This window comes from Aphelocoma coerulescens, chromosome 1A, assembly GCF_041296385.1.
Source record: "Aphelocoma coerulescens isolate FSJ_1873_10779 chromosome 1A, UR_Acoe_1.0, whole genome shotgun sequence".
Lineage (NCBI taxonomy): Eukaryota > Metazoa > Chordata > Aves > Passeriformes > Corvidae > Aphelocoma > Aphelocoma coerulescens.
Genome location: NC_091014.1, coordinates 41,731,179 through 41,748,577, shown reverse-complemented (window position 1 = coordinate 41,748,577; position 17,399 = coordinate 41,731,179). Strand labels below are relative to the sequence as shown.

At 36.9% G+C, this 17,399-nt stretch overlaps 1 protein-coding gene across 3 annotated transcripts in view; it reads right to left on the bottom strand.

The window, feature by feature from the left end:
* METTL25 (methyltransferase like 25) overlaps positions 1–17,399 on the bottom strand; it is a 47,597-nt gene that overhangs the window by 21,685 nt on the left and 8,513 nt on the right. For all 3 annotated transcript variants that reach the window (XM_068999784.1, XM_068999791.1, XM_068999799.1), the window contains exons 3-5: positions 16,146–16,246; positions 9,774–10,406; positions 7,350–7,494 (exon numbers count right to left, since the gene is read on the bottom strand). In XM_068999784.1, the coding sequence (XP_068855885.1) occupies positions 7,350–7,494; positions 9,774–10,406; positions 16,146–16,246 (879 nt within the window). The remainder of the gene's footprint in view (positions 1–7,349; positions 7,495–9,773; positions 10,407–16,145; positions 16,247–17,399) is intronic.

The following is a 17,399-nucleotide window of genomic DNA, read 5'->3' as shown; positions in this document are numbered from 1 at the left end:
TCGCAACAAAACATCAGCATTTTTAAAATTGATATGGTATTTATAGAAAAAATATAAGGCAGTACAAATAAGATAAAGGTAAAATCCTTTCCACAGCTGCCAATTTTGTATGTGCATAAATGATGACAAGGAAATTGGAGAGAATGGGACAAGCTTCTCCAATACCTTTAATACTAGGCCATCCACAGATTTTCATCCCTAGGAGTAATACTACAATTTTTAGTGTGCTAATATTCAAATTTTACTTCACAAAGCTTTAAAGTAAAATATGGTCTTTATAAAACAACAGGACCAACGGGCTTTACTGTTACTGGGAGCCTGATCTGAGTTCCATGGGATCAGAAAGACCCAGATCAGAAAGGTGTGGAGGCAGCAATGTTGGTGCAGTGTCAGGTTCCCCTTGGCATGCCTCTTCCAGTCCTGGTGTCCCTGGAGCTGTAGGCTTTGTGGCTCTCTGAATCCCAGCCCTAAACCTAATGCCTGCTTTTGGCTGATGATGTAATTCAATGGATCAAAATGGCATTTTTTCTTCTGGGATTTTTCAGTGGAAAATAACTTTTATTACCCTCCTCAATATTTTTCCCATACATCCTACTTTGTATATATATTGTGAACTTCATCAAAGTAGTACTAAAACACAAATAACCTCTTCCAGGTCCTCCATAGCCTCTATCTTGCACAACACTGTAGATTTTCAGTCTACTTCTCTTATTCCAAACAAAAGTATTTTATTCCAAATAAAATACTAAACTGCCTTTTTCCTTCATGGGAAAGACTAAATCTTCCCTGGCCATATAATTCACTGTTCCTTGAATTTGTATTTTTCAAAAAATGTCCCTTGACTAAGCAGGATTTTGATGAGGGAAGCAGGGGGCAGCTGGGAAGAAAAATGTTTTCTTATTCCAGGAAATAGAATCAGTTGTCACCAAAATAATTTCCAAAACCCAAACCTACAGTACGTTTTCATTACTGTGCATTAAAAATTTGGCATTCTCAATTCTAACCTCACACTCTGTACACACTGAAAAAAATACAGATATAAGATGGTTCCAGGTTTTAATATATTCTTGCTACAATTATTAATGAAAAGTATCATAATAACTTCAATAGGTAATACTTTCATTTAACATCTGTAAAACTTACCTTGTTAATACTTTTTCAAGTTTCATATTTTTTGCAGAATCAATTTTTATAGAAAACATCTGGGGTTTAGTGACTAGTTAGCTGTGTCACAAATTCATGGAAATGTTCCCTATGCAGCAATATCTAAAGATGCCTTGGGAAGGAAATTAAGCTTTTTGATCTGTTGCTTGGAAGTGTTTTCCTGTGTTGCCATGGTATCAGTGGTAGCTATTTTAAGACATTGGCTGTGGAATATCTTTGAAAATATACCTAGGCAACACATAAATCATCTGTACACTAATACCCTGAAACAGTGAGTAATCTTTCATATTTCAGTGGAACAGAGTGATATGAAGCCATTATGTTTGTGTAAGGAATCCTTTAGATAATTCAGTTTCAGAATTTTTGTCCTCTGAATCCACCTTACTCAAGGCTTTTCCAGGTTTCACAAGTCTGATAAAATTCTGTATGTGAATTTTGACTACCCTTTGCAACCCTTTTGGTTCCCTTAATTATGTTTAATCGCTTTTAATAGTCAAAGTTTATTCTGCAAAAGCTTTGTTGACTTCTTCCAGACTGCCTTATTGAGAAGCTACTTTCCACAGCTTCCTGGAGGGCTTCAGAATTCCTCTGCCCAGCAGTCACCTGGCTTTGGAAAGCCTTACAAAATCTGGAGTTTATGATTTGTAGTACTCAAGCCAACCTCAAAAAGAGCTTCTATCAGATAGCTAACACCAAAAGTATCTATACAACTACACCTATCTCATATTTCAAATTACAGTCACAGAATATGCTGAGTTGGAAGGGACCCAAAGGATCATCAAGATCACCTCTTAGCCCTGCAAAGCACCATCCTCAAGGATCACATCATGTGCCTGAGAGCATTGCCCAAACACTTCTTGAACTGTCAGGCTTAGAGCTGTGACCACATATGCTGAGGGCTGCAGATGATCCAAAGTGTTAAAACTTCCCCCAGCAGGGGAGGTACCTGTGCATTCCCACCTGAATCTGAGCATACATTAACCCTTGAAGTGTTTGTTTCACGGCTTCCCCCACCCCTGATGGATCAAGACTGTGACCATCGCTTCAACCAGTGGGTATCTGAAGTGCAACAATCAAGTGTCATCACTGGATACACGGGTGGGGATATCTTTCCTCTCTGCTAACTACTCTTACCCTTCCTTTCTCTTCCTTATATATTTTCTTAAGTGATATTTTCATACTTTCATATTGTCATATTACTATAGATAATAACCAAAATAGCTACATACCTCCTTTCCATTGCAACCAAATTCTTCTAAAATATACATACCTATATATATATAATATGTATATATTTATATATTTATATATATGTGTGTATATATATATATATATATATATATATACACATACACACACCTGCCATTTGTTTCACTCCAATCTCCACCAAGGGATATATTAAAAAGAACCTCAGTTACCCCGTTTCTGTGGTTGGTCTTAACAGTAGCTCCAGAGCAAAAGCAACATTCATGTGTTTTTTCCTCAAAACAGAGGATATAATATTGAAGAATTTCACTGGTTTCTAGACTGATACTGATGTATTTGGTGGTATGGAGGATGGAAATAAGAGAATCAAAATACAGAAACCCAAATTCCTTCTCAAGGAAAGTAAAATCTTTTTTAAAATACCTTAAATTTGCCATTCCAGTCTGTTAAGAGATAATCATAGTCCAGCTGGTACATTGCCCCAAAAACATATTAGCTGAATGTAAGATAAAACAGCTCCCAAAATTCCTAAGAATATCTCCTGAACAGAGGAACAGAGTTTGTTTTAACCTAAGAATCATCAGCGAACTGATTTTTTCTCCAGAAAAACTGACACTATGGCTCACTATGTAAATAGGTTTATGTAAAATGTCTCTAATAAATAGTAAAATCCTTTCTACTCTGATGTAATTGACTATCCAATGCAGTAACAGAGAAGAAAACCCCCAAAGGAATCAATTATACTAATGGCTATGTATATTTTATCCATACAAGAATCTCTGTATAAACAGACAATTCTCCTTAGAGACAGCCAAAGCAAAATTACTTAGAATTTTCCAAGAGCTGTCATATTATTCCTTATTAACTGAAACTTAGAATTTCATACTGCTTATAACAGCAGTGAAATTCAAAGACAGGTGTTAAAAGACATTGGCTTCAACTTTTTAAAATTGAGTTGAAATTTGACATTACACAGTAACTCTTGGTTGTTTTAGCCACTAATAAATCAAAGCATAGGATTTCATGATCTTAACAGGTCAAAATTATTCCCAGCATAACTGGAAATGTGGTCCCATTACAAAAATTCCCAGATGAATTCAGCTTATTTACAGACACACAGAAGGACACTGTATACTGACTGCATTATTATTCAAGATTGTGACTGCTGGCACCTACTTTCAGCAGAAATGCTCCCAAAGTATTCACAGCAGGCCCAACAGCAAACTGAATCAGCCAAACTTGCAATATCTGTACTATTTTTAGAGTATGTGAGAAATGCAATGCGTTATTCCCTGAAGTCATCTCGGAAACAAAAAAATCTCAAACTTGTGATAACCAAGGTAATTCAGTAGCCCAACAAAAATACCATAGTAACATTTTGTTGATATTTTGTCAACTCAACAACTCAAACTTATAAACACTATGTTAGGCATAATACCAGCCAAATTTTATTTCTATGAATATCAGTTAATTCCAGTTAACATGAAGTGAAAAAGCAATTTTTCACTGGCCTCAAACAAGACTGATTGTGGTTTTAAATCTTAAGTGCCAAAGAACATACTGCCCAGCCATACCAAGTTATGGCAACCAGCAGTGCACTGCAGCTCCTCTGTGAGCTGGCTCATCTGCTTCAGCTGTGCTTATGAGAACAACCCTCTAAGTTTACACTAAAAAACCAGCAAAGATGGAAGATGTGCTACTTTGAGGGCAAGAACTTTGAGGTGGACTTGCCACAACCTTGACTTTAAAGGCATGCAGCTCAAGAAAATAAAAAAGCTTTAAAGAGGACAAATGACATTTTAAAAACGGATTTTTAGAAACTGACACTACTCAGTTGAGATAAAATAACCATAGAATTCTTTATAACAGAACTTCCCACTGTGGGCTTGCAGGCAAGCCCTTGCTCACTGGATGATTTCAAATGAGTAAGTAATTTCCTGTGTTGCAGCAAATTCTGCCCAATTCTCTTTGCTTCTTAGGAAGATCTGTCCAGATGTAGCTCTAAACCTGCTTCCTAATATTCAAACTAGCCTCTTCACATAAAGCTTCTACATGTCTCTGCAATCTCTGATTCATGACTAGATTGGCCAGTAGCTTTCCTGAGTTTAGCGTCAGCGCCTGGGCAAGCAACAGTAGAGATGATATTGGCTAAAGTACCACACAAGCCAACTGGAAATACACAACTGCATGTGGCCAGATGGGATGCATTTCCCATCTGGAATTCTGATCACATAACTCACTGCTGTCACATGAAGACCATACTCTATCATCTTTGACAGGTCATGTCCATCAGGGAAAGTTCCTGGTTACAGGAGAAAGGCAAACACCACACTCATCTTCACCTGAATAAGCTCAGTTAGTCACAGTAAGTTTATGGAGCACATTTTCCTGGAAACCATGCCCAGGCCCACGAAGAACAAGAGGGAGGCTGAGAATAGCTGGCTGGAATTCATCAGGCATTGACAAACTACTGCCTTCTGTGATGCAGTGACTGGCTCCATGAACTAGGGGACAGCAGAGTCATAGTTTACTTGATTTTATGAAGTCTTTCAGCAAGGTTTCCTTAGTATCTTTATAGACAAAATGGAAAGATATGACTCAGACAGGTGTACTCTAAAATAGGTAGAAAATTGATAGTAATCTGAAGCTTGACAGTGAAGCCTGCAGATTAAGGCATGTGTTTATTCCCCCTTTTTAGCACTTGTGGGAGTATCTGGAGTGCTTCTTTGGGCTCTTCAGCCCACCATACTGACTGAAATTAATTTATTGGTGGCAAGAGGACTAAAAATTCAAGAAAAAATCAAGAAGGGATCTAACTGCTGTTTTAAACTACCTATAGGAAAGGGAACAAGAAAGATTAAGCTGGACTATTCTTGGCAGTGGAAAATGAAAAAGACAATAGATAATGCATAATAGCTGCAAATCCTGAATAGATATGAGGGAAAGAACTTCATGGTGAGGGCTAACATTGAAATGGGCTGCTGAATTACTGCCCTTGGACATATTCAAAGCAAGAAAGGACAAAGCCCTGAATGACATGATCTAAATTGGCCCTGCCTTGTGCCATCATCTGGCCCACATGACCTCCAGAAGCTACTTGCTACTTAAATGCTATGATTTGGTCCATTTTGGAAGCAGTATTAAAATCCACTTGCTTCCAGCGGCTGCAAGAGGAGTTTGTTTACTGCTTGTACAAGTAAATTGTTGGATCAATACCATCTGATTAGTTACAGAGTCCTCTAGCATCCTCTAGAATGCTTTGTCAGTTTGAAGTCCATGCACAGGAAATGCCGACACAAGACACGGTCTGACTTCTTTCCCATTTTCCCTTTGAAGAAATCTTAGCTCTTAGATACTGTCAGTCCTTGTTCTCTTAGCCCTCTACTGCACATTTAAGAACAAGCCATACAGTAGATGACTTAGTAGGGGAATACAACAGCATTATACATTTTAGAATATGCACCCTTTACAGTAATAGGAAAAACAAATAATTTTTTGAGCATTACTGTGACAATATATGTATTCTTTCCTCAGAAAAGAATACTGTAAATTCCTTTTGTTCTGTCCAAATGTTCTCCTTTGAGAATAATTTTTGTCCTTTCAAGCAGAGAAAAAACAGCTAGAAATTCTAACACGCAATTTGACTTCATTTCCATACTGCTATGAGACTGCAGTATGTCTTACTACTGTGCATGTATATCTGTTTGTTTGAACTTTGCAAAGTTACCACACCTGATCCTTTGGTGGTGTCTGAGTTTATGCACTGCTCTGGAAAAAGTAATCCTATATAGCTAGCACAAGAAGCCCTGTCCTCTTTGCAATAATAAGAAACAACCAAATATTTCAGGGTTAATGACAAGTACCTGGAAAGTTCTTAATTTCTTAAAACCCTGATGTAAAAGTAATTGTATGCTTCTTCTCTAACTGCATTTCTGTAACTTAGGAATTTCAACTGTATTTTCTCTTTCTTTGTTTTTGGAGTGAGCTGAAGTATTTTGAAATTATTAAGACTAATATACTGAAAAACCTCTTAAAACAGCTGCAGAGCAAATTAAAAACAACATGAAAAGATTATTAAAGCAAGCAAGAGCTAGCATGTGTCATGGTCAGTGTGGAGCTGTGCCATAACTGCCTAAGCAGCTAACTCTTAAAGTGCAATACCTGGGTCCCACGTGACTTTGTGTCTGTGAAGTTCCCTGAAAGAGCTGAAGTACACCTTGCCAAGCCTCCCCTTCCTCAGATTTGATTGATATGATGACCAGGTCCTAGAATGCTGGCAGGTGCTCATTTAGACAGCTCAGCTATGTACCACTTGTCTCAGGAAAGCCAGCTCCTTAAATGTTTTTCATTATGCAGAATTTCAAGTAAAAATACCAACTTTCTCTCCAAAATGAATTCCCCCCCACCCCGCATTTGTAGAAAAATTTGTGTATATTCTGAATCTCCAAATAATTTTCAGGTTATCTCCCCAAGAAAAACTCTTACGTATGTACTGTTTCATGATGGTCTGAACTGGCAATGACCAGCACAGCACCCAGATGACGGTTTTTTTGAGTATTACCTTACATTACAAAAAACTTAATTCTGCTCATAGTTGTAAATGTCCAACTCAACATAACTGGATGTTGCATGCAGACAGCCAAAGACAAAATCTGGTACAAAGCATTTCAAAAGGATGGTAACATACAGGACTAAAAGAGGACACATTTATAAGTGAATTACTGGAATAAAACCAGCCGTAGTCATAACCACATAAAAACATTATGCACTAGTGTCCCTAATTTCACTAAATATATTAGGAATATTGGCATAACAGAAAAGTAACAATGCATCTGGGAGTGAATGACCTTCATAAAGTAATTAAAACCAGTACTAAATAAGCCACTGGAAAAGAACAAACACAAGGAGGTTATTAATTAAAAGGTATAATACTCTCAACATGCAAACTGGCAGCCACAAGTTCAGCTCAAAAGAATTACCTTCTTGGTTTTCAAACTGTTCTGACAACAGATGGTAGCAGCAGCCCACACTGCAAACGGCTTTGATTTCAGGCTTAGCAGTAAAAATTCGTAGCGTATTTGCAGCAAGATCTCCACATGTATGTAGACCCACCATCATACAGTCCTAAGAAGAAAAAAACAGGCAACAATAAATTATCTCCTTCATCAACTGAAAGAGCACAAATAAAAACAAACTCCAAAACCCAAACACAGTGCAAAGAGTGAGCTGTAACGTAGAAATACCCAACTCCATGCGGACTCCTGCTGCTCTTCAAAGCTAGTCAAAGCTTACCAGTGCTAAGAAAATATGGTGAAAACTGGCCATGATGCAGCAGAAGTTCAAGACTATAAGTAACAGCTGCATGGAAGGGAACATTTGTATGTTTACTGGACATAGGCCATTTTCTCGTGTCTTTCCTAGGTTTCCTGTTCTTGTTATTAGTGCCACTGCTACTTCCTCTTCTAAGTAAAGATTTCTTGCTGTAAATCTGGCTGGACCTAAGGCATTTCTGCTAGTTTGAGTTGCTGAAACCAAACTGACTTCCTAAACACAGGTGTAAGGTGAAGAGCAGGCTTTGTTATCTCCCAGACGGCAGTGCTGACAGTTTCACAGTATGCCCACTACTATTCAACAACAAATGGGCATTTTCTTCCACAGCACAAAGTGAGAACTTCAGCTTCAGATGCTCTGTTCTTCTGTCCATTCTATTTCCTACTTACCTTTTTACTGCAACTTCCCTTTTCCCTCCATTTCTCAGTGAAAATTCTTTCTCTTCTCACCATTCATAAACACAGCTCCCTTCTGACATTATTAGTTGGAATCCACATGGCAAACATGGTGTTGCTTTGAATTTCAGACATATTTATTAATCATAGAATCAAAAAGTCATGGAATCATTTGGGTTGGAAAGGACCTTAAAGATCATCTAGTTCCAACATCCTGCCCCACTAGACCAGGTTGCTCAAAGCCCCATCCAAGCTGGCCTTGAACACTTCCATGGATGGGGCATCCACAATTTCTTTGGGCAATTTGTTCCAGTGTCTCATCACCTCACAGTAAAGAATTTCTTTTTAATATCTATCTAATCTACCCTCCTTCATCTTACAGCCATTCCCCCTTGTCCTATACCCTTAAAAAACACAGACCCTTAAAAAAATTCTCTCTCCAGCCTTCTTGTAAAGTCCCATTTAGGTACTGGAAGATGCTATAAGGTGTCCCCAGAGCTTTCAATTCTCCAGGTTTTCAACAAGAAATTAGGCCAGGGCCACTCAACTGAGATACTTTTCTATAATCATTCTGATTTTATCCGATTTTCTCACCCATCTGTATTACATAGTGCACGCATGTGCAAAACACTAAAATTCCTGCTTTCCTCTTTCACCTTCTCTGACAGTATTTTTTTTGTATCAAGAAAGGCAGTGATACAGGATTTCTTCCACCTTTAACACAGTACAAATTACACACTAAGAGGATACAAAATCCAGCTGTGCAAATGTAAAGGCATATGCTTCATCAACAAACCCTGCTGTTTAGGGTGTCTTTTGAAGACAGACATGAGCTTGCTCCACATATTCTCAGATACTCAGCTGCATTTATAGCTCAAGTTATAGGGCCATCAGCACAATATGGTCTTGAATCTGAGATTAATTACACCCTGGAATAAAATACTTTGGTTACTACTGACCACAGAGAAGTTCTTATCATTCCATAAAAGACTGAATGCATCTACTCAATCAATCTATGTTAGTTCAGGATACAACCACAGAGTTTCTAGACTTGTGTCACTGTCTTTGGGCAGGTGAAATTGGGCTTGTTTGTGTAAATACAAACCCTGCCAGCTAGTAAATTACTAAATGAACTTAAAGTAACTCTGTAAAGTCAAAATAAAATCATTCTTTACAAACTCTTCATCTTGAGTACTACATACAATAAATTCTCCTATGCCTTCTGAGTATGATTGAAATTACAGAAATATGTAACTTGAAAAAATAAGAACTTTCAGGAAAATTGAAACTCCACTGCTTAATACATGCATCTACGTAGTAAATAACAATAAATCCAAAATAATTAGATTTTTTATATAATGAAAGCTGTAAAATAACTGAATATGCTGTTAACTTTGACAGCTGATTATTATTTACCTCATAAATTCTAAAGACTGATTCAAAATAATCCCAACACATATATCAAAACAGAAAACCAATCTTTATCTGGTAGACATACTTCTGCTACCTGGTTAAAAACCATTATTGGGCCAGAATATTCATTTACACCAGAGACAGCACTCTATGAACACTCATGTACATATGAAAATGCATATGAAAACAAATATGTACATATGAAAATGGCAATATAAAGACAATGGATAATCTAAATACAGTAAATATTTAGAGAAAAATAACCTCCAGATCTGTTATGATGTCATTGAGTTCCGTTTCTGAAGTGATGCAAGAGGTCAATGGAAAATACAGGTTTGATTCACTTGACTTTCTTGCTTTAGTCTTGAGAGATGTCATTTTTCTTTGTACTTTTTCCTCTACACAGAGTTCCCCACAGTTATTATGAGATGAAGAAAAGTCTTCTACAGCATCAGCAGAAAGAACATTTAGAATAGCAAGAACCTCTTCAGAAAGTTTGGTCTCATGAGATTGTGTCCCAGTCACTAAATCAGCTTCAGTTTCTGTGTTGGTTGCAGGTGTAGCCATTTCTGTGAAACCACAAGAAGGAACTAAATCTTGGATAATCACTTGGTCCTGATTTTGAAGACTGTTGGCATTATTTAAGAGCTCTTCACTGATTGTTTTACATTTAATTTCACTTTCCACTGGCCTGTCATTTGCCTTTTCCAAAGTCTGGCTTTTGAGGCTTTCTCTTCCTCGACTCTGATATGCTCTCCAGTGTTTCTTCAGTTTTCTGTTTCTTTCATGAGCACCATTCGTGTTGGAGCTTGAGGAGTCAATGCCATAAACTTTTAAGTTATATTGCATGGACAAAAATGAACTCAGATAGCCTTTTCCAGAACCTATATCTATCACCTAGATAATGGAGAAAAAAATAAAGGAAAATTGTTATATTAATGAACAAAAAAAGGCACACTTCAAACACAAAACTATTCCCTATAAATTTAAGCATGGATTGAATGTTACGTTATCAGTATCATACTTCTCAATGCACTTAGTTCTTTAGCGTTGTTGGTCCACCTTCTGACTTTAAAACACAGAATTAAGTCTTAACTGATGTGCTCCAGAAAACAGACACTGCAATGTTTATGCAATGCACATTCCCTGCCTCTTCTTGTAAAGACTTTCAGTATATTTTTTGACACAGACCTTTCTTCTGCTAAAAAAAATAACCATAAACCACAAGCAATTCCACATGCCCTTGCTAAACTGGATCAGAGCTAGCAAATAAACTGCTCACAGTATTCAGCTTTAGGCAACTAATTCCCATAGAGGAGCCTACTACAAGTGGGTGTGCAGCAAAGAGCATCTTTAGTTTCAGTGCCTAATTTAATCCCTTCAGATTTAACCTAAAGATGGGTGATATTGATACTCTTTTATGTCAGCATGCTTATTTATTCTGCTTTCCCATTCTGTGAAAACAATCCACACAGTTTTGTTTAACACGAGGATGCATTTCTAGTAAAACAAAGGGGCTCATAAGCCACATGTACCTTCCACTGCCCGTTCTGGAAGAAGTGATAAGTGACAGCTTAGTTTGTCTCACAGCTGATACCATGTGCTAGTTTAGTGACTGATGCAACCCAGGAAGGAAATACCCTTACAAAGTATTAGCAGAAACAAAGAGTAACCTGAGATCTTTCAGTACATAATCACAGCTTTATATAATGCATGTTTTAATATGCAATAAATACATAACAATATTTTATGAGAATTGGCAGACTGACACTTCTCTAAGGAAAGAAAATTATAATGTTCACTTCTGTCCAAGTATCCACCAAAAATAATATTGACCAAATATAAGGACTTCCTTGTAGAAGCTCCTGAAAGTGTTTGATTCAAGAACGCCTATGTTTTGTTCTTGGTCTGTCACATGTTCATAAGAAAGTTTACACTGATACTGCTAAGCCCAAATTGCAGCATACACTGCATGCATGCATCTTAAACTCAGCTGCATAGTTTCTTAACAGGTAAAAATAATATATATTCAATATAGCAATATTCTTACTCAATGAGAAAGAAGCATTTATTCCCCATTTTAATAAAAAATATTTGGACGGCCATGGAATTAGAAAGAAAAATTTGAGCTAATGTCACTAAAGACAGTGGAGAATACATGATATTAGGTAAAAATTGTTTACTCAGGTAGCACATGGTTTTCTTATCTGTAGTCATCATGTGATATTGATGCATATTTGCAATCTAGACATGCTACAACCATAAAATTTCTTGAAATAAATATGCACAGGAGTGAACTTAGTGAAATGGAACTTATATAACCTAAGCATACTTTTGAAAATGTCATTTATTTGTCACATTTATCAACAATATTCTCCTCTACTCAGCCCTAGTAAGGCCACATCTAGAGTGCTATGTCCAGTTCTGGGCACTTTAGCACAGGAGAGACCTGGAGCTCCTGGAGCGGGTCAAGCAGAGGGCAACAAAGATCATGAAGGGACTGGAGCATCTCTCTTATGAGGAATGGCTGAGGGAGCTGGGCCTGTTCAGCCTCGAAAGGAGAGGAATAGAAGTATAAGAATCTGAAGGGAGGGTGTCAGAGGATGTTTCCAGGCTCTTCTCAGTGGTGCCAAGCAATAGGACAGGAGGCAATGGGCAGAGACTGATGCACAGGAAGTTCCACCTGAATATGAGGAAGAACTTCTTTACTGTACAGGTGTCTGAGCACTCGAACAGACTGTCCAGAGAGGTTGTGGAGTCTCCCTTACTGGAGATATTAAGGAATAATCTGGACACAATCCTGTACCATGTGCTCTAGGGTGACCCTGCTTGAGCAGGGTGGTTGGATCAGATGACCCACTGTGGTCCCATCCAGCCTGACCCATTCTGTGTTTCTGTCATTTGAAAGGAAAGGAAAGTGTTGAATAAATAATTTTAACCACTATTTTATTTATCAGACATTACAATTATGTAGAATATGCACACCTCCACTTCTTCAAGTTTTGAATTACTTCAGTAAAAAGCAGCATTTGAACACGAGAGGGGTAGTGAATAATTCCTACGTGGGACCCCTAGTGGCTGTACAGACCAGCTGCAGCTTGGGGAAAGTTTCTCAAGAGAAAATAGTAACACATGGTTAAATTAGCACTGGGAGAACAGTTTAAAAACTAAAGGAAAAATTGACTAAAACTAGCAGGCAATGATCTTGTACTAAACAAATAAACTGCATTAAACTATTCCCTGCTTTATCTTCCGTTGATTACATAGGGAAAGGTAATCAGCCATCTATAGCATATCTGTCAAGCATGAACTTTCAAAATGAAATTTCCACGATATAATAAACTCCAAAGGTCTTGTCCACAGTGAGTTGGGTCCTATGTTTAAACATGGTTTCTGGCACAATCAAGCATTCCAACATTTCCCAGCAGCAAATCACAAATGTAATGGATGCTGAATGCAGAATTATATCATCCTTACATTACATACTGCAAGTCTTGCTGCACATGCTGCAATTTCCAATGAAAACTTTGACTAATATATTAAATAAAACAAATGTGCACTTAAGCAGAGGAATCAACACTGGCTTCTTTTCAGAGTTTAACCAAGAACTCCTTTAAAAAAAGTTCCACTTGTATGATAGTAACAGTGCTTAAAAGGGGCACCAAACAACTGAAAAATAAAAAAGCCCTTTAGTTATTTTGCTTTAATGTTTAAATTCAAATTGTTAACCTAGAAGTGATTATAGTGGTAATTAAATTTTTGCTTTTATTCTTATTTTACTCTTTACTATTGTACATTATAGAATACCAGCAGAGAGCAATATCCTATACCATGAGTATGGAGGTGAAACGCAGGGCATTTTTCAAGCTGTCATTGATCTGTAATATCTGAAAGAAACACCCTGAGGACATATGCTGTTGTAAAGCATGTGTTGTGTTTTCACGGCTCTAGATTTTTTAATTAAATGCTACATATATTTTGTTTTGCAAGAAGGACGGAAAAAAATCAATAAGGAAAAACTACTAAAAATTTCTAATTGCTACTTTTTTTTAAGTTGAAAGAAAACAAAAACAAAAGGAGTTGCTTTTTAAAGACCAAGAAGGAGGCTTTTCATTTTTTTATTTTCCAAAGTAACGGGAAAGCTCTTTTCATATATTAGGGATTTGTAACTTTGCACAAATAAATATTGTTATAGTGTATGACTAAAATGGAAAGAAGTTAATATAGAGCAGTTGGCATTTCATATTCAGTGATATACTGCAATAATATTTTTTATTAAATGTTGTAATTTTTTAAAAAAACAAACAGAAAATAATCCTATGTATAAAGATACTCCAAGCTATCTGATAAAAATGCACAATCACTGGATGAAATTGCAGCATATTGACAGATAATTAATAATGATTGGTTTGAGATTTTATAGTAAGCGGCTACATTGAAACTTCGGCTAAGGTATTAAGATGGCTTGACTTTTTTACTTTCTGAACAGAGATTTTGCTTTCCTTTCATTCCTGAATCTCACAGGAACTATTTAAATCTAAATGAAAATGCTATATGAAACACCACTTTCCAGCAAATACAGAGACCACTTACTATTGCATTGTAAGCAAACTATACAGCTTTTCCAGTACGTGAAAGTCTTCAATACTTGAACACCTAATACTTGCCTGAAACAAAAGGTAAGCAAGGCAAAAAATATGCTCATGACAGAACAAAAGACTTTCACAAATGTGCTGCTAGTGTACTTCTGTTCTCTACAGAGCACACCCACTTTAGGGCTGTGGAGGGCACCCATGCTTGTCACTGGGGCTGGCTCTTAAAGTGCTGCTGGAGAGATCGCCTTCCGTCGCTGTAAGCGATTGCAGATGCTCACGAACTGATTGTGTCTCACCCAGTAATGTCTGGCCTTAATTAAAGCTCTCTATTTACCAGGCAATCCCAGTTGTAAGAACAGTGCCTAAAACTTTGTTTTCGTCAGCTGTTCCTCACTAAACAGATGGTTAGGACTGAGGATTTTGATCTCTGTTTCCAAGGATGCCACAGGTCTGATCTAAACCTATCAAGAGTACTGGATCATTAACTTATCTAAATTAAACTCACTCTGAGCCAAATAACCTCCTAACCAAAGTTCAGCTTCAGCAACTCAGAGCCAAATCCAAGTTTTGGGGCTTTCCCTATGGAGGTAGCAACAGCAACTTGGGATGCTGCAGGTACGTTAATTTTAAACTATACTCATACATATTTACTTACAAAAAAGAATGCTCAGAGAAAATATCCTCATCATAAAATCTGGGCAGATACCGTATTAACCTTTGGTTTTAAACAAATATAGTTTGTTCTCCACAAATCTTTGTGGGAATGAATATTAGCCTGGAGGAAATAAGTCTCCATTTACAGTTACAGCCCCTTGCATGGAAAGCAAGTGCAGCTCAAATGTAGAAAGGAATCAAATGTAATGTGGAGAGCCACTAGTTACCCCTAGTTTAAAGCAAGGATGAAGCTACATTGGCCAGTTACCAGCATTAGTGAGATTAAAATGAATAAACAAACTCAGCTCATACTGAAAAAATTCAGAATCTTTTCATACTGAAAAATTTCAGTATCTATTTCATAGATACTGAAAAATTTAGCCTTACCACTACACAGGCCTTAAGGTATGGAATCTAACAGAAAGTTTAACATTGAAAAAGCTTACAGAGAAAGTCTATGTACGTAAACTGAGGAAATGGTATTGGTGCATCTTGTCTAATAGAATGTGAAATACACTACTCAAAAAAGTTGAGTATTGCTGGGGTGCTTGTGTTTAGTCAACAGATCCATAAATAAACCTCTACAAGGTTTTAACGAAACAGTGATCTAGTGCACTGTGCAATCATAATTACATGTACATAAAAACAAAGGTTTAAGTTACAATCAAATTTGAGAAAGGAATCCTGCAATTCTTCACCATCCAAGGACGAACCTACCATCTGATGTATGAAACAGCCAACTCATGCAGTAATTGCTGGTTGATAATGGTGGTGGGTACCCAGGCATTATACAGGTCCTACCAAATGTATTTCATACATATTCTTACATAGATCTCTGCCTAATTTGGTCTCTCTTCAAACTAAAAACATCATAACTAATTTATAGATCTCAATCCATGTTAAATAGAGGTGAACAGTATTAAACAATAGGAAATAATTTAAATCTTGTGCCAGAGTAAGATGAGCTTTCAACATTTCTCAAGATATTCTGCTTTGGTCCCTATGTGACACCCTTGTGTCCATGACAGAAGGCAGCTCTCCTACTGACACCTATGCAAAACTGCCAGCAATATAATACTGACAAACAAGGCAGTATCTGTCCAAAAAGCAGTACAGCTTTTAGCTGCTCAACATAGAGAGGATGATTATAACTTCTTAAAACTATTCATGAGTGATTATGAGTCACTGAAAGGCAGCTCCTTTGGAATAATTCATTTGTAAATAAAATTGTCCTTCAGCTTGGCCCCAACAACTCTTCTTTAGCTCCAATTATGTACAGGAAAAGTAACAACAGCAGTGACAGAATATCAAAGTGATGTATTTGCACACAATAAGGAGAATAACTCAGAAGGTACCTGGTAACACACAGTAAGAAATGCTTTCTTACCTGCTTTATCCCACAATAATTTGCTATGCTGTCTACCAGCTCTGACATCACCTGCACTTCATGGGATTTCTTACTATTCATAAACTCATCTGGTTTGATACCTGTATCAGATTAGGAAAAAAAATACACATTAACACAATCTGTAATAACAAGGATTTGTGATCAATCATTAAAAAACAGCTTTTATATGCTATAGTGTTTATATATATTCAGGATAGTAATTTTTTAAATTAAAAACTCATTAAATTATTACAAGATTAAACTTCTGAATTATGCGTGAATTAGCAAGATTCAACACATTGTAAAACTCAACTTTTTTAAGATGTAGCATATCTAATACCTGACCAAATATTAGACAATAGCTACTACTATAAAACTGTACTATTTCTTCCTGTCCATTGAAAAGTATTTATTTTTGTCTCATTTATCACATTTATCTTTCCATAAATGAAATATAAGGGCAGGGACAATTAATAATCACACCATACAGCTTGTTAATGCCACAGATTTGCTGACAATATTAAGAGGGAGATATCTCTAATAAAAGCTATGAGCAATACTGGGAAAATTCAAAGGAAGATGAACTTTCCTTTTCTTTATTTACCCTATGGATTGTTAAACCTTTTTGGCAGAAAATCACTCATTTCAGTGTTGCTGGAGAATGTGTTAATGACATGGAGTCAACCTCCACCATGGGTTTACTGCTTGTGGAGAACACCAAGCACCCACTTGCTAACCTCTGTGCAACTCCAGCCAAAAGAGGAGCTCAAAAGTCACTCCCTTGGGAGAAACCCACATATTTCTCTTTGGGGTCCAATGCTGCAGTACACTTGGACCCAGTTAAATTGATGGAAATTTTTGTAAGTCTGAATGATGGTAGAAGAAACCGGACCATTACTTATGAGCATGCTCCTAGAAAACAGGACTTTTCTACATGACTAGGCAGATTAATACACTTTCCCATTTTCTGTTTTATGCACAGTACATGTTCATCTGTCCACAAACTGATCATTAGGCAAAAACTATGTTCATTTTTTGATCAGATCATGCTGGGAGAAGAGCCAAGTGTGTTACTTCTTTAAAAGAGAGTGGGGAATTGAACTGAGCTTGTAAGAAACCCAGCGTTTTCTCTATTTTTCCCAAACCCCAAGGGATCTGTCTATTTCTTAAACATCTGGAGTTTTTATAATAAACTGTTATGACAATACTTAAAGTCTAATATAGACACTATGAACTGACAAAAGAAAAATAGAC